The following is a 27,480-nucleotide window of genomic DNA, read 5'->3' as shown; positions in this document are numbered from 1 at the left end:
CTACTTATACCTCACGAGGAGATCACGAATGTAAAATTAGAGAGATTCGAGCTCGCACGGAGACTTTCCGGCAGTCGTTCTTCCCGCCAACCATACGCGACTGGGACAGGAAACGGAGTTAATGACAGTGGCACGTAAAGTGCCCTCCGCCACACACCGATGGGTGGCTTGCGGAGTATAAATGTAGATGTACATGTAGATGTGGAGACGAAAAAGGTATGAACTAAATAACTTTAGGATGACAGAAAAAGAAAGTCAGGCAGATCAAACATTAAGGTGAAAGTGTCTAATGAGGTGCAGATCTTCAAATGGTTACCACACTGTTAGAAACGACAAACGTTAAAATTTACACTTCTGGAGAAGTTATGAGCTTTGATATGAATAGCCAGTTACAAATTCGGATCCTAGGTGTTAGACCTTCATCAGCAGCTTTATAGGGAAACCAGGAGATTCGTACGAAACTTGCGAACATTTATAGTTTTAAAAAATAACAGTATTTGGAACAAGTGACGTTGGGATAATAAAGGGAAAACGTCTTTAAAAATAAACCGAACGACGTGAAATGATAACAATAAATTTATGATACAGCCAGTATATTCATTTACATGTGTCCAAAAATGTGTTTTGCATTCCGAATGTTTGTCCCGGCTTGTATGGCGGGCAGAAATCAGGGACTGCCACGTTACCTACAACTTCAGCTCGGCAAACATTTTCAGTTACAGTAAGCACGTTAGGCGTTTGCAGTAATAGGTAAAGCATAATTCATAGCGACAGTGACAAATATGTTCGTCGTTTCGGGAAGTATAATTGTTTAGCGAAGTCAACCTGTACGACGTTGGAGATAATGGTCACGGTTATTATCTATGACGACGATCTATACAAATTATCCAGTTAATAAATACTTTAAAAAATAAAATAGTATTTATAGTAAGATAATGTGAAAAGGGAATCTCTTATTTAAGATAATATGAAAAGGGAATCTCTTATTTAAGATAATATGAAAAGGGAATCTTTTATTCGCGATAAGTTATCTTTGTAAAATATGGATATGAAGCCGGCTATTCATTATCCCCTTTTGGCTACGATAGTTAGAAATCTCTTTTGCGTTAAAATTTTCCACAAATAGCACGTTTTACCGCAAAATCGGTGTGCAATGTCAGAAGTTGGTTAAAAAACCTATATAACGATACGTCATTTATCCCTATACGATTAGTATGTGTTGGTTTGAAAAATAACATAAGTGATAATTTTGATACCATGTTAAATATGCGAATAAAATGAACAATCTCCGTAGAGGTGGCAGGAACTACCCTGACTCAGTAAAATAAGAAATTGGCGTACACACTATTGTCGTTCATACTTTTCCCAATGGAAAGATACCTTTTCGTTTTATATCCATCTTCTTTGGGCGGTAGTAGTATATTTACATCAATGTATGTTTATATCATTGTACGTGGATAACACTTAAAAGCAGAATATTACATCAATGTATGTTTATATCATTGTACGTGGATAATACTTAAAAGCAGAATATTTCTGAAACATATGAATCATGAGTGGATTGCTTTCTCATGAAATCAAAAGGCGCTAAATATATTAAAAAGTCTTATTTGTAGTAAGAGCTGTATGGAATGGTGCAAGTTCTTTTTGATGTTAATATTATTATTGTTATAAATGACCAGAATAGCTGAAGATGCAGAACACGTAAAGGAACGGCTCAAATGGCTCTGGGCACTATGGGACTCAACATCTGTGGTCATCAGTCCCCTAGGACTTAGAACTACTTAAACCTAACTAACCTAAGGACATCACACACATCCATGCCCGAGGTAGGATTCGAACCTGCAACCGCAGCAGTCGCGTAAAGGAACATGCTTCAAAGGTGAGAAAGTATCTTCAGATTAAATTAGAGACATCTGCCTGCTGATTTGTATCACTCACTTTTGCCCTAATGATTGAAGTGACGTGTAGTGGCAGGATTCCTCGAGACACCAAAAGCTTTGGGCAAGCAGCATGATCCACGACTGCTCAACCGTCGCCTAAAACGCATAGAGATCGATCGGAACTGGGTATCAGATTTTCTCAAGAGTGTTGAAGACAAGTGACCTGGGGGACGACACAAGCTCGTTCATATCCGTTGAGTGTTCCCCAACCATACTGACATAATAAGGAGAGTCTTACTGAAAGCCCGCATCTCGTGGTCGTGCGGTAGCGTTCTCGCTTCCCACGCCCGGGTTCCCGGGTTCGATTCCCGGCGGGGTCAGGGATTTTCTCTGCCTCGTGATGGCTGGGTGTTGTGTGATGTCCTTAGGTTAGTTAGGTTTAAGTAGTTCTAAGTTCTAGGGGACTGATGACCACAGCTGTTAAGTCCCATAGTGCTCAGAGCCATTTGAACCAATCTTACTGAAAGTGCAGGATGCATGAAGGCTGCCACAGACGAACAAATAACTGCACGTATAGGAGAGTAGATTCCTCTATCGTTCGCCGGTATATGCAACAAACAGCTAAATATGACGGACAGTAGGTTTCTGTGTCGTTCGCCGATGTACACAACAAACAGATATATCGTTCACCAGTATACACAACAAATAGCTGCACATTATCGGAGAGTAGGTTCCTGTATCGTTCGCCAGTGTACAAACTAATAACTGCACGTGCTTTGTTAGTAGGTTCCTGTATCATTCGCGGTATACACAACTGATGCATGTGACCGAACATTTTGTTCGTGTGTCGTTCACCGGTATACAGAACAAATAACTGCACGTGATTGGACACTAGGTTCCTATATCGTTCGCCGATATACACAACAATTAGTTGCAAGTATTCTGACAGCAGGTTACTGTATCGTTCACTGAGTAGAAACGATACCACACCTATCAGGGGCCCAATTTCATCACATGAAAAAAAAAAAAAAAAAAAAACTATATGAGAATACCTCCACTACGTATCTGAAATATTTCCTACTTGCCAGGCAGATGCATTGTTCCATGTGGTTACTGACGCACTTGTCTCCTGTTTCGTATGGGTACATGCTTGTGAGTTGGTAGCTTCTAGACCCTATAGCGAAGTGGTGGCTATGCATCGTACTGCTGCTCGATGGTTGTTACTGTCCATCACTAAAGTGACAAACGATTTACCGTACTGTGGCATATCTACGACGGTTGTTCGGAAAGTAAGGAACCATCAGTCGCTGAATGGAAACCACAGTGAAAAATCCGGTGCAGCTTTGCACAGATGTGTTGCACTGTGACTCTGGTATGCCAGTAGATTGCGTCAGTCACTCTTCTCAGCTCTTAGCACACAATGAGCGCTTAAAATGTCTAGAAAATAGTGTCTCCCGCCACGTATGGGCGCCTGCCGAGAAATTTCGCCTGATTTCATGCAGCCCCACGTAACGTAACTGTCATGCAGTTCTTTCTCACGACAGATCTCGGCCGCACACTGCATGGGCAATAAGGATGCTCCGACAACGTTCTCGATAGGAAGTATTTGACAATCTCCCATACAGCCCAGATGTGGCTCCCTCTGATTTTCATCTCTGTTCCAATGAACTGCTGGCTATGAAGGCAATATTTCGGCACAGACATCGAGCTGCAGTACAACATAGAAAATAATCGGAAAGCACAGGAGGCTGCCTTCTATGACGAGGGTATGTAAAGTTGGTACAATGCTGAGTCGGAGCGGCTAACTGTTGCAAATAAAACAGTTTTTATTTTCAGTGTGGTTTCTACATTGCGACTGATCGTTCCTTACTTTCCGAATAGCCTTCGTATTTGTTGTTACAATCCCCTGTAATAGATGGCGACACCTATCATGAACACATTGCACACCGTGGCAAATGTCTCTGGAGTCGAGCCGATGGTTTTCCCATAACCGTGGCATGTACAAAGCCCATAATCTGCACATCAGCCTCCACAATCTAGCCTTCATCGAGTGATCTGATGCCATACGTCTTTCCCAAGCTGTGCTCTACTGTACATAGACGGCCAGTACAAGGTCTAACCACATCCTAGTCACATGACATGCTCAGTTAAAATTATTTTTTGTTTTTTTATTTATTCTTTTTAAAGTTCCGATCGGGAGCTAACTGGAAACCACAGTGAAAATCAAAAACATTTTATTTGCAACATATAGGTAGATAGACCTTCCAGCAACTTTTCTATGTAGTCACCACTCTGACTTAAACATTTGTCATAGCATGGCATCAACTATTCAATATCCTTGTCATAGAAGGCAGCTGCATGTGATTTCTGCGTTCCCTACCATCGTCTGCAACATGTTTTCTGTGCCAAAATGCTGTCCTCACAGCTAGCATTTCATGTTAGCAAAGAGATGAAAATTACAGGGAGTTGTGGCTGGGCTGTAAGGAGGGCGATCAAACACTTCCCATCAAACATGCTGCAGGAGCGTCTTCTTTACATGTGCAGTTTGCAGCTGAGAACTGTAATGAAGAAGGAAACGCATTACAGTTACGTTATGTGGGTTGCATGAAATCAGGCGAAATCCCTCGCCAGGCACTTCACACTTTGTGGGAGACGCGATTGTTCTAGGCATTGTGCGCTCAGAACTGAAAAATTTGACGTGAGACGATAGACGAGCATACTAGTGACACTGCGCAACAAACCTGCGCCAAGCTTCATTGAATTTTCACTGTGGTTATAATTTCGCGGCTAGGCGGAGCTTGCACAAAATAAATAAATAAAAAAATAAACCCTCCTATGGCAGTGGAAGCGTTTTCATTCCAACACAGCAACTACCACTAACTGAATTTCTCATGTTAGTATAAGAACATTGTAAGTTACTGAGAAAAAGAGTTCGAATCGCTGGTTACTGAAAATCGATTACCTACCCGATACAATTGGGGAGAGGAAATGCACTTACAGGAGATTATGCAAATGTGCTACACGGTATTTATTGTTCCCAAACTGTTGCAGAATAAGGAACTAACATTTTTGTACAGAATGTAAAATGTTGTGTTCCTTCATTCTGTGGACTTACGGTTTCGTAGAGTTACATTTAAAACAAATTTATCGCCACGTAACATAGCTCTTGTACTCGGTTCTGAAGCCGAGCTCGCTAAGCACGTCTTTGCGGTGGCGCTCATATCGCAAGTAAGCCAGTTAGAATGCTGGTAGTGGATCACATTTTCACTGCCAGTAGTTGGTAGACAGGCGTAAAGTTCCTGATGACCAGTCTTTGCGTCAGTGTCGTGGATTAAATTCCAAAGGTCTCCGCAATGTCTCATAAAATGAGGGCACGCGAAACTGTTGATGGTGATCCGTCCGTCGAATGTGGACGTTAAGTTTGACGGCTCCCTTGGTGCTATTCGAGAGGAGCAGCTTGTGTACTGGCACCGGGTTTCAGCATCTGCCTTCTCTCATCGTCATCGTGCAATACAAAGAGAACACTACGCTATACACGAATCCATTACGCTCGCCGAAACTCGACAAATACACATACCACACGAATCTTACATATCTGCATGCGTAAGGGCCATTGTGCACAGAGAAGAAACACCCTTTCCGAAAGGCGGCTGAACCCACTCATTGGGGTTTCCCAACCAACAATGTCATGCAACATTCGCACTGTCTTTATAAGTGATTACAATAGAAGAAAGTAAGATTAGGGTTAAACGTTCCGTGGACGACAAGATCATTAGGGACGGGCACAAGCTCGCCGTGTACTACGCCAAAGTAATCATTCCATCGTTTGCCTTAAGTCGATTAGGAAAACAACGGAGAACCTAAATCTGGATGGCCGGACGGAAATTTAAACCGCTGCCTTCCTGAATGCGAGTCCAGGATCTTACACACTGTGCCACCTCGCTCGGTGATCACCCGATCAGGACAAGAGCAGGCTGATATATAGGACGTATAACTTATTTTGATACGCGATGAACGTGACAAGGTAAGCAGCATGAAGTTCAAACGGTAATTCGTGCTGAACTACAATCACGTACTTAGAGAGCCTTATGAGTGTACTTATTATAACGTTGTTATGATGAAAAATCTTACTAATAAAAGCTGTGGTCCAAATTTGTTTACTTTTTGAACCTGCCCAAAAAGAACTAAAAAAAAAAGGAAAAAAATATTAATCCGAGTTAGCTGTGTAACAGAGCGTCACCATCGCTAATTGACCAGCGTAGATGATACAGAACTGTAGTGAGTCCAACCTGAGAGGCCGTCCTCAGACATACACAAGGGAAAATGAAGGATATCACAACGGGGAAATTACGCTTGACCAGTGCAGGATTTTCCACATTTTCCCCAGTAATACGGGCGCTTCCTTTTCAAGCAGTGACCCCTGCCTTAGGCACGTATGGAGATGCAGAACAAAGTGCACAACATCCGCTCGAATATTTTTTTCTTTCATTTTAGATCAGCAACAGTTTCAACCGATAAAGGCAGAAACTCGGTTTTTAAAAAGATGACGTGCTATGCTCTTGATTTCATTAACATGTTAAGAAAACAAGCAGAGAATCTGTAGTTACATCTGCAACATTCTTCCTCCGATACTTTTCTTAGCTGAGCAACGAATGGATACCTCTAGAGGTGACTGGGTGTAGTGTGCTCCTAAGGGCTACTACTTCTGGCATTAAACCGGCCCAGAGAGAACGCCGCGGGTCGGCGGTAGCGGGCCAGTCTATCGGGCAGGAAAGCGAGAATGGAGAGCTGGCGGAATGCGCGCTATAAGAAGCGGATATTGATTGAATGCCTGACGCGGGCCCGCCCCCGTGCATTCCTGGTGGGCTTCATAAAACGCGCTCCGGACGCGCGCCGCTGCCGTTTTATGAGACGGACGAGGAGCCACCGCGCCGGCATTCCGGCCGCGCTACCCACTACTCACTACCCACCACCCACTAGCCGCTCATCTCGCCTGCTCACCCTATAGGTCAACTGCAAGCCGTCCCACAACCACTCGAAGTCTTCATGTCGGTGTCATGACCAGCAAGGTGTGATTACGACGAGATTATATAGAGCATCAACTTCTTCCGCAGTTGTGTAACTCGCGAGACTGCGTTAGACCATTCTGGCATCTAAGAAACCAGCCAGTGTAGTCTGCCTACGTAGCTGAGTTGTCCGTGCAACTTACTGAATGCGAAGGACATGGGTTCGACTCCCGGTACTGTCAGAGACTCTTTCTTGGTGGGAGGACTCGATCGCAGTACACATAGCCTCTTGTTGCCAATTGAGGATCTACGTGACAGAGTACAAGCGGCCCCATATAATGAAAACTGACAACGACCGGGAGAGTCGCCGGCCTCGTTGGCCGAGCGGTTCTAGGCGCTTCAGTCCGGAACCGCGCGATTGCTACGGTCGCACGTTCGAATCCTGCCTCGGACATGGATGTGTGTGATGTCCTTAGGTTAGTTAGGTTTAAGTGGTTCTAAGTTCTAGGGGACTGATGACCTCAGATGTTAAGTCCCGAAGTGCTCAGAGCCATTTGAACCGGGAGAGCCGTGTGCTGATCCCACGCCTCTCCATACTGCATCCAATAACGCCATTGTCAGAAGATGGAACGGCGATCGGTCGGTATCGATAGGCCTGCCAGGGCCTGTGAACGGGATTGTTTTATTTATGTATATACACTGTGACCAAAATTAAAGCAACAAAACACTATTTGCCCGTCCTGTGTCTAATTCACGATGTAATCATACAAACTGTCACCCAGATGTCCGCTTGATCGTGTTCTGCATGGAAGGTGGCATTCCAGTCAACGGACAACCATGCCAACAACGACGTCAGGGCACCTATTAAACGAGGTAGTGTTCGTCGGGTAGCCTCACATGCACAATCGCTGTGTACACAGTCACAGACGGTGCAATGTGGCACAGAGAAGATGCCTACCAGACTTTATACGGTGGAGGGCCAGAGAAAGAAAGGAAGCAGGACAGTCGCAAACTGATGTGGCCCGATGGCTTAGTTGAATCGTTCTGTTGTTTCTCGGTTGTAGCGAAAGTGTATAGAGACGTAAACTGTATCCCGAAGACAGGGTAGGGCCTACCACGTGTGACTTCAGAAGAGAGAACCGTTATTTGGCTGTAAGGGTAGTACAGCCTTAGTGCCGCACGGCAACTGGCATGTGAGCTCGCAGCATCCACTGGACGTGTCGTATCGAGGCAAACGGTGTGTTGAAGGCTTCGGTAGAGTGGCCTTAATTGTAGGAGACCCGCTGTGTGTCAACCTCTGTCACGTCTTTACAGAAGGAACGTCCAGAGGAGTTATCAACATGTCACCTGGGCGGTCTAACAGTGGCCCAATGTTTCATAGATGAGTCCCGATTTAGTGTGGAGAGTGATTCTCGGGTGGATTCGCGTCTGGAGGGAACGTGGAACACGATTTCGGGACCCAAACTTTGCGGAAAAAGACTGATATCGAGGAGGGCCCCTAATGGTGTGGGCAGGGATTATGTTGACCACTGGAACCTCTATTCATGAAATTGTACGGGTAAATCGGCAAAGTTTCACTACTTTCAGATATCGTGACGAGACCTGGGACTTCATTTGCGGTTGTTGCGAGGTGCTGTGGGCCCAAACGTCGTACTGATGGACGATAATGCTCGACCTCATAGAGCATGGGTGGTTGATGTTTTCTTGGAAAAGGAAGATATTGCACGTCTAGCATGGCCTGTTCACTCTCCCGATTTGAATCCCATAGAGTATATCTGGGATGCACCAGGGAGACGGCTTGTGTCACGTCAGCATTCACCAACCACTCTCCAAGACTGGGCGTAGCTCTGCAGAAAGAATTGCCTCGTCATGAGACTGATGGCATGATGGCATCATTCACAGCATGCCAACTCGTTGTCAGGCCTGTATTGCTGCCAGAGGTGGTCACACTCCATACTGAGAGCATCAACCAGTTGTCAGAATGTGAGAGCAAATACGTTAAACTTGAAAAAACGAAGAACATTTCTGTCTACCGTTATGCATGTTGTGGTTGTTTACGTTCTGTATTCGTCACATTGTTTCTATTTTGCCATCCCCATTTTATACTATTATTTCGCAAGATAAAGACAATCTTGCAAAATTTCCGTTTGTTGCTGTAATTTTGGACACCAGTGTATATAAAAAGGAAGCCAATAAGAGAGATTCTAATAAAGTATTAACTTGGGAATCGCTTTTTGCCATTATCTAGGTCACTCTGCAGACCCTTTATCCTAGCACTTTCGTTCCCGCATCTCGATTCTGTCTTTTTCAAATTAACTGTGCAGACAATTGTCTTAAAAAATTTAGGGAAACCATGGTAATCGTAGATCTGGACGACCAGATGGGGATGTGACCCTGCTGTTTCGGAACGGAATAATTCTTCTTCACAAAGAATGAATTTGTTCTTCATAGTTACTGTCCCTGTTTTCGTCTCCCTTTCAGAAACGAACTGAAATATAATGGCAAAATGGTTCAAATGACTCTGAGCACTATGGGACTTAACAGCTATGGTCATCAGTCCCCTAGAACTTAGAACTACTTAAACCTAACTAACCTAAGGACATCACGCAACACCCAGTCATCATGAGGCAGAGAAAATCCCTGACCCCGCCGGGAATCGAACCTGGGAACCCGGGCGTGGGAAGCGAGAACGCTACCGCACGACCACGAGTTGCGGACGAAATATAATGTTCTGCATGTGTGTTGGGGATGTGTTCTGCCCATCAGGCAGACCTATCACTGTCAAATCCAGCATTCTCCAGTCCTCTCGGTTTTCCGCCATCGTTTTTGTAGCTACTCCTGGTGCATTTATCTTGATGCTGCCAATTATCTGATACCTTCATTTTCCTCTGGCCCTTTTCCTAGCACCATTCCTTCCTGTGCGTCCTTTATTTTGTAGATTATCATACCATGAACTGAAATACAACGTCCTACAGGTATAAGAAAAAAAATTCCCCGTGCACCTATCAAATATTTTTGTTTTCCAAATCGATTTCGGAGCGTCTGCTTTTAACGCAGTCAATTATTCAATTCATTTGGAGTTGCACAAATAGTGTAGCACGACCACGTCAGTTCACTGTCATATCGGCAATCAAAAAGAGTAAATGCACCCTTGAAAACTGTCAGATGATGATCCAGGTACATATAAGAATGTAAATATATTTAAAAAACTGAGATACACTTGGCCATTGGTGCACGTACTCTTTTTGAATGCCGGTAACACAGTGCTTTAGCATGATGGGAGTGTACTACGTCTGCACTCCGACTGAATAAAATGAATCGTTTGCGTTGAAAATCGAGCCGCAATGCTCTGAAACGGGTATGCAAATTCTACGTATCCGGTAGATACATGGTGAAATTTATTCCCTTATGCAAGGAAAGTCGCAACTGAAGATCCTGTGCACATCATCACAATGTGGGAAAGCCCCAAGTTCAACACGTAGTTTCGGGGAGAAACAGTCGACCACTAAAGCAGTCTCTAAAACCGTAATAATACTATCAACATAACTGTGACGCTACTGCCTATAAACCCTCCTCTGAAAAGGAAAGTCTGAATGATAATTTAAGTTACTTTTAACCCAGTATACAGTCAACATACTTCCTCGAGTTCACGCTTTAAAAATTGGACACGTCCTGTCATCTGAAGTTATCATCCACTTCGTGTAATAGAGGCAGAAGATATCTCGTTATTCATAGTAGAATTATGAACTGTACACACCAAAACTGCCAATAAAGCGTTGCTTTGAGCAGCCAAATGCTTTACCAGGTAGGTATCGATCCTGTTGGATGTGACTGCCCTTCCCTTCTCCCGACATACGAACCACATCACGCAACTCATATTGATTTATAATTTAAGGTTCGATAAAACAGTCATTTTTTGCTGGGATTTCCACATACACGGTGTATTACCGACATTTAATAGGTATTGCTTCGTAGGTTGCCACGTGAAGGGACCTAGAAATCGGGCACCCCCGAATTATCAATTATTAATCTATCGTATTTCCAGGTGAGACATCGAATCACACTCATCCGCAGGAGTAAAAGAGTAGAAGAGAATATTTTTAAAAAAAGCCACAAATGGCTGCTAGTTTACAACAATAGATTGTCAGGCAAGGCAGGAAAACGGCGAAGTTCGTTGTGCTGAAAATTTACAGGCGGCAACAGGGAAAAAGTACACAGTGCAATAGGGCCGTGAGCGCTATCGCGTGCAAAGCGGAAGCGGGGACTATCAGCGGAAGGAAGCTGTGGCCACCCTGCGACGATCGCTGGGGCCGCAGCCCTGCACCTCCTAACTCTCTACTTTAAAGCAACGACAAATTCTTCATTTTTCAATCTTATTACATGCACTTTCCCGTCTGCTGCGAATTTTTCACCATTTTATAAGTCGTCACTGTTCGTCTAGCACCGGTGCAAACAATAACGTCAAGCAAAGCAATGAATGAACGATCACGTAATGAACTACTTGGGGCAAGAACGGATTATATACTTTACTATGTTACAGCAGATCTCGTAAGATGAGTATTACTAAGAATGGCAATTCCTGTTTTCCGTTCCAGTTACAGCACGATCTGATGCGGATAGGCATCTGAAACGTTAAACAGCTGACAGCTCTTGCGCAATGCAGCAGCAATTAAGAGGCCCGTAGAATATCCTGTGATAATTCACCACCGCTTTCTCTTCAGACTCAGTAGTGCAGCGATGTATTGCAACAACTGTTAATTCGTTGGTGTCGTGGCTAAAGCGTGAATTTGCCACTAACAAATGAATTTAGCTGGAAGTAACCATTTACAACAGCAAGGGAAAAAATGAAAGTGAAAGAGGATCAAATTGATTCACAAAGAAATAATGGCAAATTACTAATTCAGAATATCATGAAAACTTGTGATCGACGTGTTTCATTATAATTATGGTCGACACCACACCTTCTTATGTGAATGCAGAAACTCTAGTGAATAAAAGCCTTAGTATATGCAAACCAAACCACCAGTGTTTTGTGAACAATACACCAAAGTACAGGGTGATTCAAAAAGAATACCACAACTTTAAAAATGTGTATTTAATGAAAGAAACATAATATAACCTTCTGTTATACATCATTACAAAGAGTATTTAAAAAGGTTTTTTTTCACTCAAAAACAAGTTCAGAGATGTTCAGTATGGCCCCCTCCAGACACTCGAGCAATATCTACCCGATACTCCAACTCATTCCACACCCTCTGTAGCATATCAGGCGTAACAGTTTGGATAGCTGCTGTTATTTCTCGTTTCAAATCATCAATGGTGGCTGGGAGAGGTGGCCGAAACACCATATCCTTAACATACCCCCATAAGAAAAAATCGCAGGGGGTAAGATCAGGGCTTCTTGGAGGCCAGTGATGAAGTGCTCTGTCACGGGCTGCCTGGCGGCCGATCCATCGCCTCGGGTAGTTGACGTTCAGGTAGTTACGGACAGATAAGTGCCAATGTGGTGGCGCTCCATCCTGCTGAAATATGAATTGTTCTGCTTCTTGTTCGAGCTGAGGGAACAGCCAATTCTCTAACATCTCCAGATACTGTAGTCCAGTTACAGTAGCACCTTCGAAGAAAAAGGGACCAAAAACTTTATTGGCTGAAATGGCACAGAAAACGTTCACCTTAGGCGAGTCACGTTCATACTAAATGAAACTTTATAGCTCCCTTAATTCGCCGACAGATAGTGCTTAGCTCTGCCTTTTATCGTTGCAGAGTTTTAAATTCCTAAAGTTGTGGTATTCTTTTTGAATCACCCTGTATATTTATGTTTTTTATAGTTTACAGCACGTCGAAATCAAAATAACGGCGGGGGAGGGGGGGGGGGGGGGAGGCAGGCCTTACTTCACCTGGATAAGAAGACAGATAATAACTAGACGAAGGCATTCGCTAGAAGTGATTCATGGATATTAATACCTCAACGACAAGACTGGTAAGAAAATTCACCTCCTCTCAAATACTGCATGTGCTCACTGTCCTCGCTTCCCGCGCCCGGGTTCCCGGGTTCGATTCCCGGCGGGGTCAGGGATTTTTCTCTGCCTCGTGATGACTGGGTGTTGTGTGATGTCCTTAGGTTAGTTAGGTTTAAGTAGTTCTAAGTTCTAGGGGACTGATGACCATAGCTGTTAAGTCCCATAGTGCTCAGAGCCATTTTTTTGCTCACCGTCAGGCCAGTTCTCCTTCTGTACAACTGACTCCAAAATTCAGCCTGCAAGTCACCTCTGTGTGAAAGAGGCGTCACAAATGTCTCTCCCCTTCTTTAGCACAATTTGCAGGGCATAAACAGTGATTTAACACACCTGCACGTAGTTGAAAGAGACAACAGCACTATATTCAGTATACAAACAGCCTGAGTCTCACGACAGATTTCAATATGGTCCAAGAAAAGTGCTCAGACCATGACTAGCTAGGTCTGCAATCTTTTTGATTTGTCAGCGTAACAAGTCTGCATCTTCACTAGCAGGCTGAACAGTATTATACATCATTACAGATCCAGCTTTTAATCGAGGAGATCCGCAGCTCAATTTTTATTTATATTTACCAAAATTTCTAAGCTCTAACTCACCACTTACTAGTCAATGAGGTTACGGTAGGGATAACGAATATATTACGACATAATTTTCATTAGATATAATGAAGAAATAACTTGCATCAACGTTCAACTTAAATTTTTTAAATAAAAAAATAAAAACAACAGCTTCCCAGCACCTGGGGTGCTGCACAGGTGGAATTCACCTCAATGATGCTGCTACTTCATCCGAGCATTTCCTAGGTGAGATGGGGGCTTTTCCAGCGTTCCGATCCCTAAGGAAAGCACAGGTGCCCATCCACCTCGAAGTTTCCACCTTAACACTCTACTATGCTGTCTTCAGCTCCGCTGACGTTTGAATGCGAGACAGCAGCGATCGCTTACTGTCGTTACTCCACGGATACGCGGTAGGCACAAGCTATGGTTGGTGTGTGTGTGTGTGTGTGTGTGTGTGTGTGTGTGTGTGTGTGTGATAGATCGGAGGGCCCTATGCAACGCCGCAGCCGTGCACGGTAATAACCTTGGTCCAGCCGCTGTCCGGGCAAACCGGTTGCGGAAGGTCAAGCCTTCCCTAGCTCAAAGCACGACTCGGCTGAACCAGTCGCCGGCCTGTGACCAAATCCAAGCTAATTGCTGTCGCTCCCCTCAATGTTCGAAGCCCAACCTAGCTGCTTTATCGTCTCTGTCCCCCGCGTTCTGCCCATCGCTCCGCAATTGGAGCCAGTACGTAAAGGCTATGTCAATAAGCAATTTACAAGATGGAACCCTCTTTCTGGTAGTTTACTGAATCTGGAAACTATCATTTCAAGGTAAATCGTGCAAACTGACATGGAACCAAATGAAATCAATAAACTTGTTTGTATTGTCACAGTCAAAAGTTTCCACTGGAAGAGAAATATGCTTTTTGCTCATAATGATTCAATGTAATGATCTCATTAAATCTATAATTTAGTCTTGGCACTGAACTTTTACATAGAGAATCTGTTCTGTTAGCTGCGACGATGTGGCACAAAAAAAGATCAGGATCTGTTTTTTTCCTAGAGCTAAAAATCCAACAGAACGAGTGTGTTCATAGGTCTCGCATGTCACAAAGACCAGCACCTGACAACATACCAGAATACCAACCCCAGCTCCCACATGGAGACACCGAAAGCAATGAACAAGTACTATTGTACAACGAATAGCATTGGACACTTCGTGTCCGCTGTATTCTCGTGCAGAGCGAAAACACAAATGGTAGTGTGTCACTGAACGTGCCTTAATCTTTTGTATCTTATGCGAAATATAAGACGAAAACGGTAGAGCCATTATGGATGCTATATCAAACAACTGCTCTCTGAATCAAAGCATTGACGTTGCGCGAGAGGGACACTGCCATTTTACCAAATATTCTGATTTTAAAACGGTGAGCATCTTCGAAACACTGTCATACGGACTGAACCGACTGATACCAATTCTAGTAGCACATCTCTGACTTTTTTTCTAGTCAATACTTCATGTTATCTTGTTGAACAGTATTCAAAAACTGATCGCACAAGTGAATTCCATGTGCAATTTCCTTCCATTTGCCATCAGCTCTATGTCTGTGTACTACATTCAATGAATGGAAACTCCAGTTCGAGGAATACAACCTCCACATCAGGGAAGTTAAGACAGTGGTGATGGCAGTCAGCCGAGATGAGCATCCCACAATGGTGGAGCTCACGCCAGCTGAAGCACATGAACGCTTTTCCGTACATCGAAAGTATATTCTCAAGGGAAAGTGTGATTAGACAGCAGATAACCAACAGAGTGCGAAACAATTCTGGATTCAGACAAAAAGTAAGAGGCCTTAAATGTGCCGACATGATTGCAGAACACGCAAAATCACTTATGTTCAATAGCTACTTCATACCAATATGTCAATATTGACATATGATATCGATCATCGAGACTTCAGACATCAGAAATGAAATCCGTTAGATCAGCTACCCAGAAAACAAGATAGATAAATTAAGGACTGAGGAGGTAAGGAAGAAAATGTGAGTCAAACCATTCCTTTTAGAACGAATCAGCACATTCAGACTACAGTGGTACGGCTATGCAAGGAGGTTGGACAATACAACAAAAGTCCGAATAAATTTGGAAAGAGAGGTGGAAGGAAAACGTCCTTTAGGAAGACCCGGAACCCATTGTACAGATATAACCAAGCATGAACTCACTGCCATGGGAAGTACAATGGATGGTGTCCCCTCTAGATGAACGGAAAGAAGTACAAGAGACTCATTAACACCGCCCGGGAAACTGGAACTGTACAATCATGGTTACGTATTTGTAATACTACATGATTTTTTATTCTGTTTTTTGATACAAATAAAGCTGCCTATTGGTAATTAAGTACGGGAATGTTAGCTCCTCTAGAAAACAATGATACAGTAATTTACAAAAAAGATTAAAACTACACCATAGTTGCGAACCTCTAAGTACGGGAACAATACTTGCATATTTTGAGAAAGTTCAAATCAGAACAATAATTTTTCCGATCTTTCCGAAATTGAAATCCTGTTTTATTATTTCAGTAAGGAATCGTAATAGGGCCTATTTATGTGGATAAATTATAACAGTTCTTCATTGAGACAAATGGACGAAGACGTGCAAATTGGGTGCCTTGGCGTTTGGTGGTCCAAAAGTTTTCTGATGACCGATTTCTCGTCTCAGGTCAGTGGACTGGTCGCAGAGAATCAGTTTCGTCGTCTTCATTTACTCCAGACCAGTCCCATCTCGATTTTTTAAAAAACAAGTCAGGTAGAGACATTGATGCGGAGGAAAGACGTAGTGTATTTTCCAAAGGAACCATCCCAGTGTTTGTGTTATTCGTTTTACAGAAATCAAGAAAACCACACACCAGTCTGGCCAAATGGGAATTTGAAAGCCGATTCACTCGAATGCGGATCCACACCTGAAGTACAATGTCACTTCGCTTTGAAATTGCAGCAAAGACGGAATGTTTGTTTATCTTCTACAGTCAAATGCGCTGAGCTTAAATGTTGAATTCAGACCGCATATGAAATGGCATCTGATTTACTGAATCGATTGTAGTCAGAAAACGACTCAGAAAATATATTTTGTATGTTAAAAAAGTTATTGACGTAAGGCAAAAGATAATATTTAATAAAAAATGTTTCTGGCTTTGAATGACAGTTCAATAGATACCGGTACTGTAAATCGTATGAACGTTTTCATATGCTTTCAAAAAAATGAAATTCCTATTCATAACTATTATGTGCAGTCTTATAAAAGTCTGCTTTAGTCAAATGTCTTTGAAATAAATAAAATATACTCGACCAACAACAATAACGCGTGATTTTAAATTTTAGCCTTCTCTCTTTTAAGGTGGATAGTAAAACTAATACAAATTGTGACAGGAACCATTATTATTTGCTTTCCTGTTTCAATGAAAGAATAACGAGCCTGAACAGGACTATGAACTAGATCGAGAAGATTCTGAGGGTTTATATATATATATATATATATATATATATATATATATATATATATAATGACATAACACTAGGGACGGAGTTAGGCCTACGATCCCCTACCAATCTTTCAACCATACTGGTTTGCGCCGGCCGCGGTGACCGTGCGGTTCTGGCGCTGCGGGACTGCTACGGTCGCAGGTTCGAATCCTGCCTCGGGCATGGGTGTGTGTGATGTCCTTAGGTTAGTTAGGTTTAAGTAGTTCTAAGTTCTAGGGGACTTATGACCTAAGATGTTGAGTCCCATAGTGCTCAGAGCCAGCCATACTGGTTTGCAAGAAGCAAAATTAATTCTGGCGTGTATAAGCAATGTATCAGTGTCACAGAGAATAGAAAGCATTATCTACAGCTCCAGAGGATTATTGCTTTCCGGTCACGTCTAGTTTGAATGACATATCGTACGCTTTCCAAAATTCAGCAAAGGAGATTCTGTGGAAGCAAGTTAACTGTGCTGCTAAGATACATCTTGAATAATAATAATAATGCAAATATTCAAACATTTTTGGCTTGACGACAGAAGCCTTAAATTCGATGTGACACGGTGGAACTAGCACCAAGAAGACAAGAAGAGTTTCACACGACGTAGGGAAATTACTTTTCCCGACATTGCGAAAGTAAATTTAACCGTTCACGACATGAATTTTACGTTGACTATGAGTCCGGCTGCCCGTGCAGCTGAACACGCTGTCTGACATATTATCTGGCACTGGGAATGCTGCACCCTCATAAAACTCATAAACCTGCCACAACCTGCATTATTTATGTAGGTGCGACTAGTTTCCGCGAACCTGTAGCCAGAATGTCGACAGTGTGCTTGTCAGTGCACATGAAAACTATCACACAAGCTAAAAATAATTTAGAGTGCGTTAGTATGTAAACTACTGGTTCCTCTGAAAAGGCGTGAGGTTGTGTCTACAACACAGACTTCGACACGAGGGTCCAGTTACAACTGCTTGAGCGTAAATCAGCGAATCCTCGTTACATAGTAAGTAATCTGCTCCATTCCGACTAGAACAAGAAGTCATCATTTGTTCTTGATGTCCGAGAAATGGATGACAAAACAACGGTTAATTACAGAGATTAAAATGTCTCATAATGGAAATAGAACCTTTCATTGCTCGTGTATTATAATGCAGTTTTACGTCATCACGTTAACGCCCTTTCATATATTGTTTGCCGAATGATTCTAACATCAACGGAACCATGTGAACAGAGAAATACAATGTTATTCCAGGTATACCCTCTCACCTTTCAATTCATAAATCTTCCCTTGTTAGATCGTGAAGAATAAATTTTCCTATCCTAAATGCTACTGCAGTATATAAAACTCTATCTGAGGGCACAGCGTTTCTTTCAATGACATTGTCTAATACTCAGAACGATAACGGAAAGGTCAAGTAGGATTATATTAAACACGGATTCAAAATATCAGCAAGTGACACCCAACGCGGCTCCCAGAAAAAAAGAAAATGGCTGTAATTTTCCCCGATGGAGTATTATGGTCCCTCTGCTGTTTCTAATATGTATAAACGATTTAGGAGACAATCCGAGCAGCCATCTTAGATTGACTGCAAATGTTGCTGTTATTTACCGTCTTGTAAAGTCATCAGAAGATCAAAACCAATTGCGAAATGTTTTAGACAAGATATCCGTATGGTACGAAAAGTAACAATTGACCTTGAATAACGAAACGTGTGAGGTCATCCACATGAGTACTGAAGAAACCCTTTAAATTTGTTACACGATAAATTGCACAATTTCAAAGGCTGTCGATTCAGCTAAATACCTTGGACATACAATTACGAAAAATTTAAACTTGAACGATCACATAGATAACGTTGTGGGAAAGGTACATCAAAGACTGCTGTTTACTGGCAGAACACTTAGAAAATGCAATATATCTATTAAAGAGACTGCCAACATTACGCTTTCCCGTCCTCTGCTAGAGTACTGCTGTGCAGTATGGTATCTTTACCGTAGTGGATTGACAGAGAACATCGAAAAAGTTCGAAGAAGAGCAACTCGTTTCGTATTATCGCGAAATAGGGAAGAGAGTGTCACGGATATGATAAGCGAGTTGGTGCGGCAATCATTTAAACAAAGGCGTTTTTCGTTGTGGTGAGATCTTTTCAAGAAAACCTAGTCACCAACTTTCTCCTCCAAATGCGAAAATGTTTTGATGACACCCACCTACATAGGGGGAAACGAGTCAGCGTACTTGTAATAAAATAAGAGATATCTGAGCTCGCACGGTACGACTTAAATGTTCCTTTTCCCGCGTCCTGTTAGAGAGTGGAACGGTGGAGAAATAGTGTGAAAGTCGTTCGATGAACCCTCTGCCAGGCACTTACATGTGAGATGCAGAGTAGTTATGTAGCTGCAGATGCAGATATAGATGTAGGACTTAAAAGGTGTCACTCTTCATAGTAATGCAATCTGTCTCTGTTCTACTGATGCTTTCTCAGACAGGGATTTCTGTGAATGTTGAAGCTCTTCTACAAAGTCACTAGGTGACTAAAGAAAAAATTAACAAGACTTTTTCACTTGTCCAGGGAGAGAGCGTGTATTATTGTCATGTAAGTAAAGAATAACAAACCCAATGTCAAAAATGGTTCAAATGGCTCTGAGCACTATGGGACTTAACATCTGTGGTCATCAGTCCCCTAGAACTTAGAACTACTTAAACCTAACTAACCTAAGGACATCACACACATTCATGCCCGAGGCAGGGTTCGAACCTGCGACCGTAGCAGTCAAACCCAATGTCATTGGCATTACTTAAATGATCCTTTACAGAGAAAAGAGTCTCTGAAGTTCAATAATTAGAAATTACGAGATGGGCAATGCTAAAAATTGAAACATTTTATCTAACGTAGTTGTCATTCGTCTTTCACTTTTACAATACATATGAAACGAGCATCGGGAAACGACAGATAACGCTGCAAGAGAAAGGACGGATGGTTGCAAGACTAAAAGGGGCAAGATAAATTTTGAAGACTATGTTGCTGGTTCAAAGAAATGACTGGATGCAAAGATAAATACATCAATTAATACTGCACCAAAAACTAACATTTATTTATTATTAACGTGTGGCATAGGAACTTAAGTTCTATAACATCGCATCTAACATATCAGGTGAAGTGCTGAGCTTGTGCAATGGCTTAATTTTGTCTTCTGCCAGAAAAACCAGCTTTATTAGCATAACACAGGCGTCGCAGCGATCACGAATTTTGTCGCTGGGCAGTTGGCAACAGTGTAACAGGACGCACATGGCAGCAGAAATGGCTGCCACGGCCAGCCGGAAAGCGCTGAGCGGCGGTCACTTTCTCCAGCGCACTCTCGCTTAGCAAGTAATAGCTTCGTGCCTTCTCGCTCAAATAGGCTACTTTGCTCTTGCGCAAGTACGCATGCTAGCGACGCTGGCGCATAAAAGACTTTGTTATCTTCCTGCGCAGATAACAAGTATGTAGTTCGCTAATTGTCTTTCTCCCTCGAGTGCCTGCGCGCTCGTGTGTAAGTGAGAATGTGTGTGTGTGTGTGTGTGTGTGTGTGTGTGTGTGTCTGTATGTGTGTGCAGAAAGGGAAAGGGGGAGGGGGATTGTGAAGCTGGATGAAAATGTTCGAAGCTGGCCAAACCACGACGAAGATTGTCACGGTGCAATCTGTATATGTAAAAATAAATCTATGATTGTTTGTATTATAAAAACCGAAATATGCTGGTGGTGGGTAGAGGCGAGAAGGGGTGAAATGTAAAAATAAGCGTGACTGAAAATCGTATTGAACAGTTTCAACTATATTTGGTGACAAAAATTTTTAAAAGTTTTTGAGGATAACATACCTAACACCGTTAGGAAAATGGGTCTGCGTCGCGATGAGAAGGGGGTAGTACCTTACAAAAACGTAATTCAAGAACGTTTGGAGCGTTTAACCGATCCTGCTATACATCGGGTTTACTACATTGAAAAACAAATACTGTTCGGCGTAAGATACACACGACAGCCCTAGGTGACGGAATTGAGGGTAGGATGGGCATGAAATGTGAAAGTAACCGAAAAATCCCGATATTAGTGTCGAATTCACAGGTTTTCTGTTTGCTAAGGTGCGTCTGCTGATAGTCCTAACGGAATTTAAGTACTCGGTATAATAAGACATAAGAAGTATAATAAGACGAATAGAACTCTGTAACACCTCTCGGACACATAACAAACGGACATATAGATTAGAGCAAGAAATTATGTTTCTTTCTCGTTAAGAACAGATATAAAGCAGCTCATATTTTCGTAGTAAAGAGGCACACTAAAGCGCCATCTACTAACTTAACGGGCCTATGCTAGTTCTATAAATAACTTGAATCTTACCAATAACTAAAGAGATGTGTACAAAAATTTCGATGGAAACGATTACCAAGTTTGGATCCATCTGAAGGGTTGTGGATCATTTTATTGTATTCACATGTTAGGAAGGCAAATTGATTTCCACTGCGTCAACGATTTGCTCGAATGATCATAAAAATTCCAAGCCTTCGGAATCAGATAGATAGTTTTCTATCTCGGATGAACATCTTTGACTTCAAGAAAACAGAAATTATAAAAAATGGCAGTAGCCCATTTAACAAACTACTAGATAAATGAAAGGCTAATAACAACGGTTAAGGGGATTACTATTCGAGCACACTTTCAGTACACAACACCTTCGACAGTTTGCAATATCAACGCAGTGACTTGATTCTGTTTTTCTCATACATACGAGGTACACAATTGAAGAAATACAACTTGAGACAAGCTCTCTTCTAATTAATACCAGCAGTAAGTACAACCGAATGACCGTAGTAGGGTTGTGGCTCAAACCGCTCATCAAGCATTTCATATCTACTGTTTTAGTCTCACAGCAATAGTCATTTAGTTTATTAACATCGACTCATGACGCATGTTCTAATTAACTACAGCAACATTTTACATTTATTGGAGAAGAAACGAGAAGCCATACAGACGACCCAAGACATTACTACCAAAGTGGCGTTGTTGGTTGATTCGGGGGAGAGAACCAAACAGCGAAGCCGGCCGAAGTGGCCGTGCGGTTAAAGGCGCTGCAGTCTGGAACCGCAAGACCACTACGGTCGCAGGTTCGAATCCTGACTCGGGCATGGCTGTTTGTGATGTCCTTAGGTTAGTTAGGTTTAACTAGTTCTAAGTTCTAGGGGGCTAATGACCTCAGCAGTTGAGTCCCATAGTGCTCAGAGCCATTTGAACCATTTTAACCAAACAGCGAGGTCATCTATCCCATAGGATTGGGGAATGATTGGGAAGGAAGCCGGCCATGCCCTAGCAAAGGATCCATCCCGGCATTTTCCAGAAGAGATTTAGGAAAATCGCGGAAAAACTAAATCAGGATGGCCAGACGCGGATTTGAATCGTCGTCCGCCCGAATGCGAGTCCAGTGTGCTTCCACTGCGCCACCTCGCTCAGTTGTGGCTTGACACTGCGTTACAATGTTTTTTATACCCTGACAGCAGCAGTGAAAAATGCTTACGCAAGTTCGCAGAAGCCATGACAAAAGGCATTGGGAAGACGATGGATAAGATGAGAAATGAGAAGAAAAAGATGAGCCAGGCACAATTCTGACGTCCTGTGACAGTGGAGATGCTGCATGCCTCAACAGCTACTAACGAAACAACCAGCTACTGGAGTAGTTCCCTCAGTTTTAGTTGTTACCGTTATAAATAACTTGCTGATTTCGTTTTAGGAAATCTCTTCCCTTCCTTAGTTTTGACAGCGATGAGAAAATGGAAAAAATGTGCTCTGATAAAGACTGATATACCGTTCGATTCAATTCGTTATCCTGAATCAGCTATTAAAACGAACTTGCGTGTGAGCGCTAACAGTTCAAGGAATTTGTGCAAATGCGTAGTTTCTTGGCATCAAGCAATCTACCGTCCATCACTGCTGCCCTTCGTAACTCAGAGTAATCTCGCTCGATACGAACGAATTGCAACTGATTTCAAAATTTTCTAGCACGGTTGTTCAAACTCTCAATTGAGACAATTATTAGCTACAAATGGGTACATGTATAAGGAGAAAGAATTTCGAAATCACAAGAATGAGGACTGAGGAGAATGAGTGTAATATATTAATGGAAGTTTCTGAAAAACATCGATCCAGCTTACGACGTTGGAGAAAGTGAAACTTTTTTGCAAAAGGATTTTAGTGTAGAAAGAGAAACATTCCTGACAGTTTAAAAAAATTGATTGGGGTGGGGTGGGGTTTTGGCTTTACCGGCAGTGCCCAACACCAGACGACTTCCAGCAAAGCAATTTATCTACTCAAAGGAACGAGTTCGTTGAACGACAGATGGAAAGTATTATCCTTGAATCCTTTACAAGTGTGTCTGACCTTTCTGCCAACATGGAAGCGAAGAGAAGAATTCTTTGCTTCAACTAACGGAAAAGATCCATTAAGATCATAGCAAAATTTCTGTCTGGTTCAAAGACTTATTGCCGACTCTTAATGTAGAGAAATTGAAGTTTAGTACTTCAGGGAACATATACGTATAGTAGCATTCAAATTAACCGTTAGTGGGCTGCAACCTCCAGTAATGTCCAACAAGAGCTCGAGAGAAAAACGTGTTAGAATACCAAGTGGTACGCTCACATACACTCAGTTCGAGGTTAAGCAAGAAACAGACTTTGACTCATTGTTGGGACTCTAAGAAACCGCAGTTTGTCAACGAAATAAACACTTACAGTCTTCAGTCAAATACTGTTTGGTTTAGTTTGGGGGGGAACCATACCATGTTGTTCTTGTATTAGATGCGCAACATGCCTTGCAATCTCAGACTTTTTACAGATGGTTCGGTCATAATGATGGAGAAAAACACTTCCTTAAAAATGAACTACGTGTCGAGAATGTACGTATCGATTTTTAAAGTACTTTTTGACAGACTGTTTTCTCAACGAGAAACGTTCTCAAAAATTACTTACTAAAAATAGTGCGAATACCCACTAAGATTACGATAAAAAATCTGCCATTACGTACATTGTCAACTAGTTCTTAATGCAGGGAAAAGAAGTTGTGAGCTTCACGAAATCTAGTAGCCTCTGATCACAAAGTTAATGAGTCAACACTGCAGTTACATAGTAACAGTGTGAATGTCATCAAGAAGAGCAGACAATTGAACATTTAGTCCAACGCTGTCCACTTCATTCATACCCTGGAATTCCCGATGACTTGTTCACTCTCACACCCAGCTTAATTAACTGGTTGAAAAACACAGACTTTAAGGTCTTATATCATATGTATATTGTATAAAATCATTTGCCTTATATCAACTCTATATTGTATAAAATCACCATACGATTAAATAAATAAACACTACAGTCGGTCATGACGTGCAAATATATAAGTGGAACGAGCACTTAAGTTCAGTTGTGGGTGGAGTAAGTAGGGTGCTTTCATTTATTAAAAATACCGGGTGATCAAAAAGTCAGCATAAATTTGAAAAGTTAATAAACCACGGAATAATGTAGATAGAGAGGAAAAAATTGACACACATGCTTGGAATGACATGGGGTTTTATTAGAACCAAAAAAAGTATTGCTAGACGCGTGAAAGATCTCTTGCGCGCGTCGTTTGGTGATGATCGTGTGCTCAGCCGCCACTTTCGTCAGAATGGCCTCCCAGGTCCCCAGACCTCAGTCCGTGCGATTATTGGCTTTGGGGTTGCCCGAAGTCGCAAGTGTATCGTGATCGACCGACATCTCTAGGGATGCTGAAAGACAACATCCGACGCCAATGCCTCACCATAACTCTGGACATGCTTTACAGTGCTGTTCACAACATTATCCCTCGACTACAGCTATTGTTGAGGAGTAATGGTGGACATATTGAGCACTTCCTGTAAAGAACATCATCTTTGCTTTGTCTTGCTTTGTTATGCTACTTATTGTCATTCTGATCAGATGAAGCGCTATCTGTCGGACATTTTTTGAACGTTTGTATTTTTTTGGTTATAATAAAACCTCATGTCATTCCAAGCATGTGTGTCAATTTGTACCTCTCTATCTACATTATTCCGTGATTTATTCAGTTTTCAAATTTATACTGACTTTTTGATCACGCGGTATATTGAGACCTCCTACAAAAGAGATTGCTCACAAAACACGTATACGGTCTATAGTTTAATAACTCTTTAGATACGTGACATCCATTTCAGGTCGGAGTAACAGAACATTGAGCGTAAAACAAAGAATGACAAAGCAAATGACATCCTTGCCTGATGTGACACTGAAATAGAAGTGCTGAAAAATGTGAAACGCCAGACACTTGAAGAAAAGTGTTTTACTATGGCTCGTCAAAACAGTAGCGTCGTGTAAGCCGTCACTTTTCACTGATAAATGGAACAGGAAGAAATATATACTGCAGTCTCTAACGAACGTTACAGTTCTTAGGTGAGGATAGTCGCAGATCTAAAGCTCGAAACACGCGCTGGACGAAGCGAACGAGCGACCAGATCTCGTTACTGCGTACTATTCCGAGCGTGCAACTGGACAATTTTCGCGCATGCGCAGAAGAGTCAGCGTGCTTATTGGCCAGTTTTACACGTGAGGTAAACTGCATAGTAACGAGATGGCAGTAGCTGATTCGCTCGTAGGCGGTATCATGTATTTCGAGCTGTACGGCTTTGGCGAAATGGGCTAAGCCGCGGGAGGGAGGGAGGGGAATAGAGAGAGAGAGAGAGAGAGAGAGAGAGAGGGCTGCGCGCAGCTGGGCAGCTGGCTGGTTACCTTGATGCTGTCGTAGCAGGCGGTGACGCGTCCATTCTGCACCTCGACGTTGGCCGGAGGGTGCGCGAACTTGCACTCGGTGTCGGGGCGCGTGCACTTGTTGCGCTGGAACTCGCGGCACACCTCGAGCTGCAGCCAGCGCGAGTCCTTGCCGTTGAGCAGGTTGTTCATGTTGACCATGGCCATGTTGTTGCTGGCGGGGATCTGAGGGGGGAGGGGAGGGCTCGCTAGCCCGCCGGCGAGCCGTGTGGGATCTGCTTGCACTAGGGCTGCCACCTTCGCGGCAATGGCTCGCTCTTTTTGTGAAATCTACACGACACGCACGGATCCGGGTTACAAAAATTTCACTCGCTTCGTTACAAAATTTATACACTGAAAGTCTCTTCTCTGTCGATTATATCAATCACAAAAAATGTCTATACTTTCGATATATATATAATATATATATTTTATATATTTCTTAATATATTTACTTGGAACGTGATTCTTTTTATAATATATATATATGTATATATATATATATTTGTTAATATATATATATGGCAAACGAAGACTAGTAACGAGAAAAAATGTTAAGATTAATAATTATATATTATTATCACTGGACCATAAATTATCACCGTTTTCTTGAGGACTACCAACTGTCACACAGGGTATCCCCGAAATGTTCCAGCACGATCGTCTTCGACAGTTCTTTTAACAAATTCGAACGACACTACTTCAATCGCCTCCTTCCTGGAAGGAGTTAGATACTAGAATAGATTCCTCTATGTGTCCGTATATATATATATATAAAGTTCAATTTTACACGCCGTTGATTTGTTTTATATCGATTTCTTTGTACAAATTCGATTTTTTTATTTTCTTTCAGCTGGGTGCGCAGGAAAAGATGTTTCTTTCAGTCCCGAAAGCTTCAGATGCAGTTCTACGTAGCGACTTGAGGTTTCCGTTTTCTCTTATTTCTTTCCTTTCCTAAGCTGAGCTTTGAAGTGTGTTACTGGGAAGTTATTTCTTGAGTAGGTACTGTTGATGCTTTTTTGTAGTTGTTTCAGCCACACAGAAAAAGAGTTGAGGTAAGCAGAAAGCAGCCCACAAGCTAGTTGTCTAAAAGCAACGCACGCACGCACCTTCTTGAAGTAGGGGGTAGGGCAGAACAGGGGGGTAAAAATCTGAAGCTAGCGCATGTTTGGCTGAGAATGTCTGGGCCGGGTGGATGTAGCAAAGCAAGCTGGCTGGCTGACGGTGTAGCACTCTTCAAGGGTTAGAGGTCTGCAAAAAAACGGAAGAAAAAACACCTATGTTTTAACTGGCATATTAGACCAACCGAGCTCTACATTATAAAAGAAAAACAGCCACAAGCAGACACACACACAACATACTCCGCCCTCCGAGCTGTCGCTTCCATACTCCAGCTAAGATGTAAATGCAAGGAACAGAAACACACACATACGCACATACACAGAGCAATTAAAAGGTTTAGTAATCTATTTTATCCTATAAGGTTACTAAACTAGTAAGGCAGCTAACTGTTTAAAATACCCAAGACAGCCACAACTTATGGAAATCAGTCAAGGACAGCATACTGCACATAGGCAAAAAGCTCTAGGAAAAGTTACTAAGTACATGACACTGTGCAATGTGGAGAGAGAGAGAGAGAGAGAGAGAGAGAGAGAGAGAGAGAGAGAGAGGAAAAAAGATCATAACGGACATTTCTGAA

The 27,480-nt window shown here is 42.3% G+C and overlaps 1 protein-coding gene across 10 annotated transcripts in view; it reads right to left on the bottom strand.

The window, feature by feature from the left end:
* LOC124774969 (protein muscleblind-like) overlaps positions 1–27,480 on the bottom strand; it is a 599,391-nt gene that overhangs the window by 339,720 nt on the left and 232,191 nt on the right. For 8 of the 10 annotated variants that reach the window (XM_047249699.1, XM_047249694.1, XM_047249697.1 and 5 more), the window contains exon 2: positions 25,764–27,032. The exons of the other annotated variants lie outside the window; for them this stretch is intronic. In XM_047249699.1, coding sequence (XP_047105655.1) covers positions 25,764–25,949 — 186 coding nt within the window. In that variant the 5' untranslated portion in view covers positions 25,950–27,032. The remainder of the gene's footprint in view (positions 1–25,763; positions 27,033–27,480) is intronic. 10 annotated transcript variants of the gene reach the window in all.

The sequence above is a fragment of the Schistocerca piceifrons genome, chromosome 2 (genome assembly GCF_021461385.2).
Source record: "Schistocerca piceifrons isolate TAMUIC-IGC-003096 chromosome 2, iqSchPice1.1, whole genome shotgun sequence".
Lineage (NCBI taxonomy): Eukaryota > Metazoa > Arthropoda > Insecta > Orthoptera > Acrididae > Schistocerca > Schistocerca piceifrons.
This window is presented reverse-complemented; position numbering and strand designations above follow the sequence as displayed.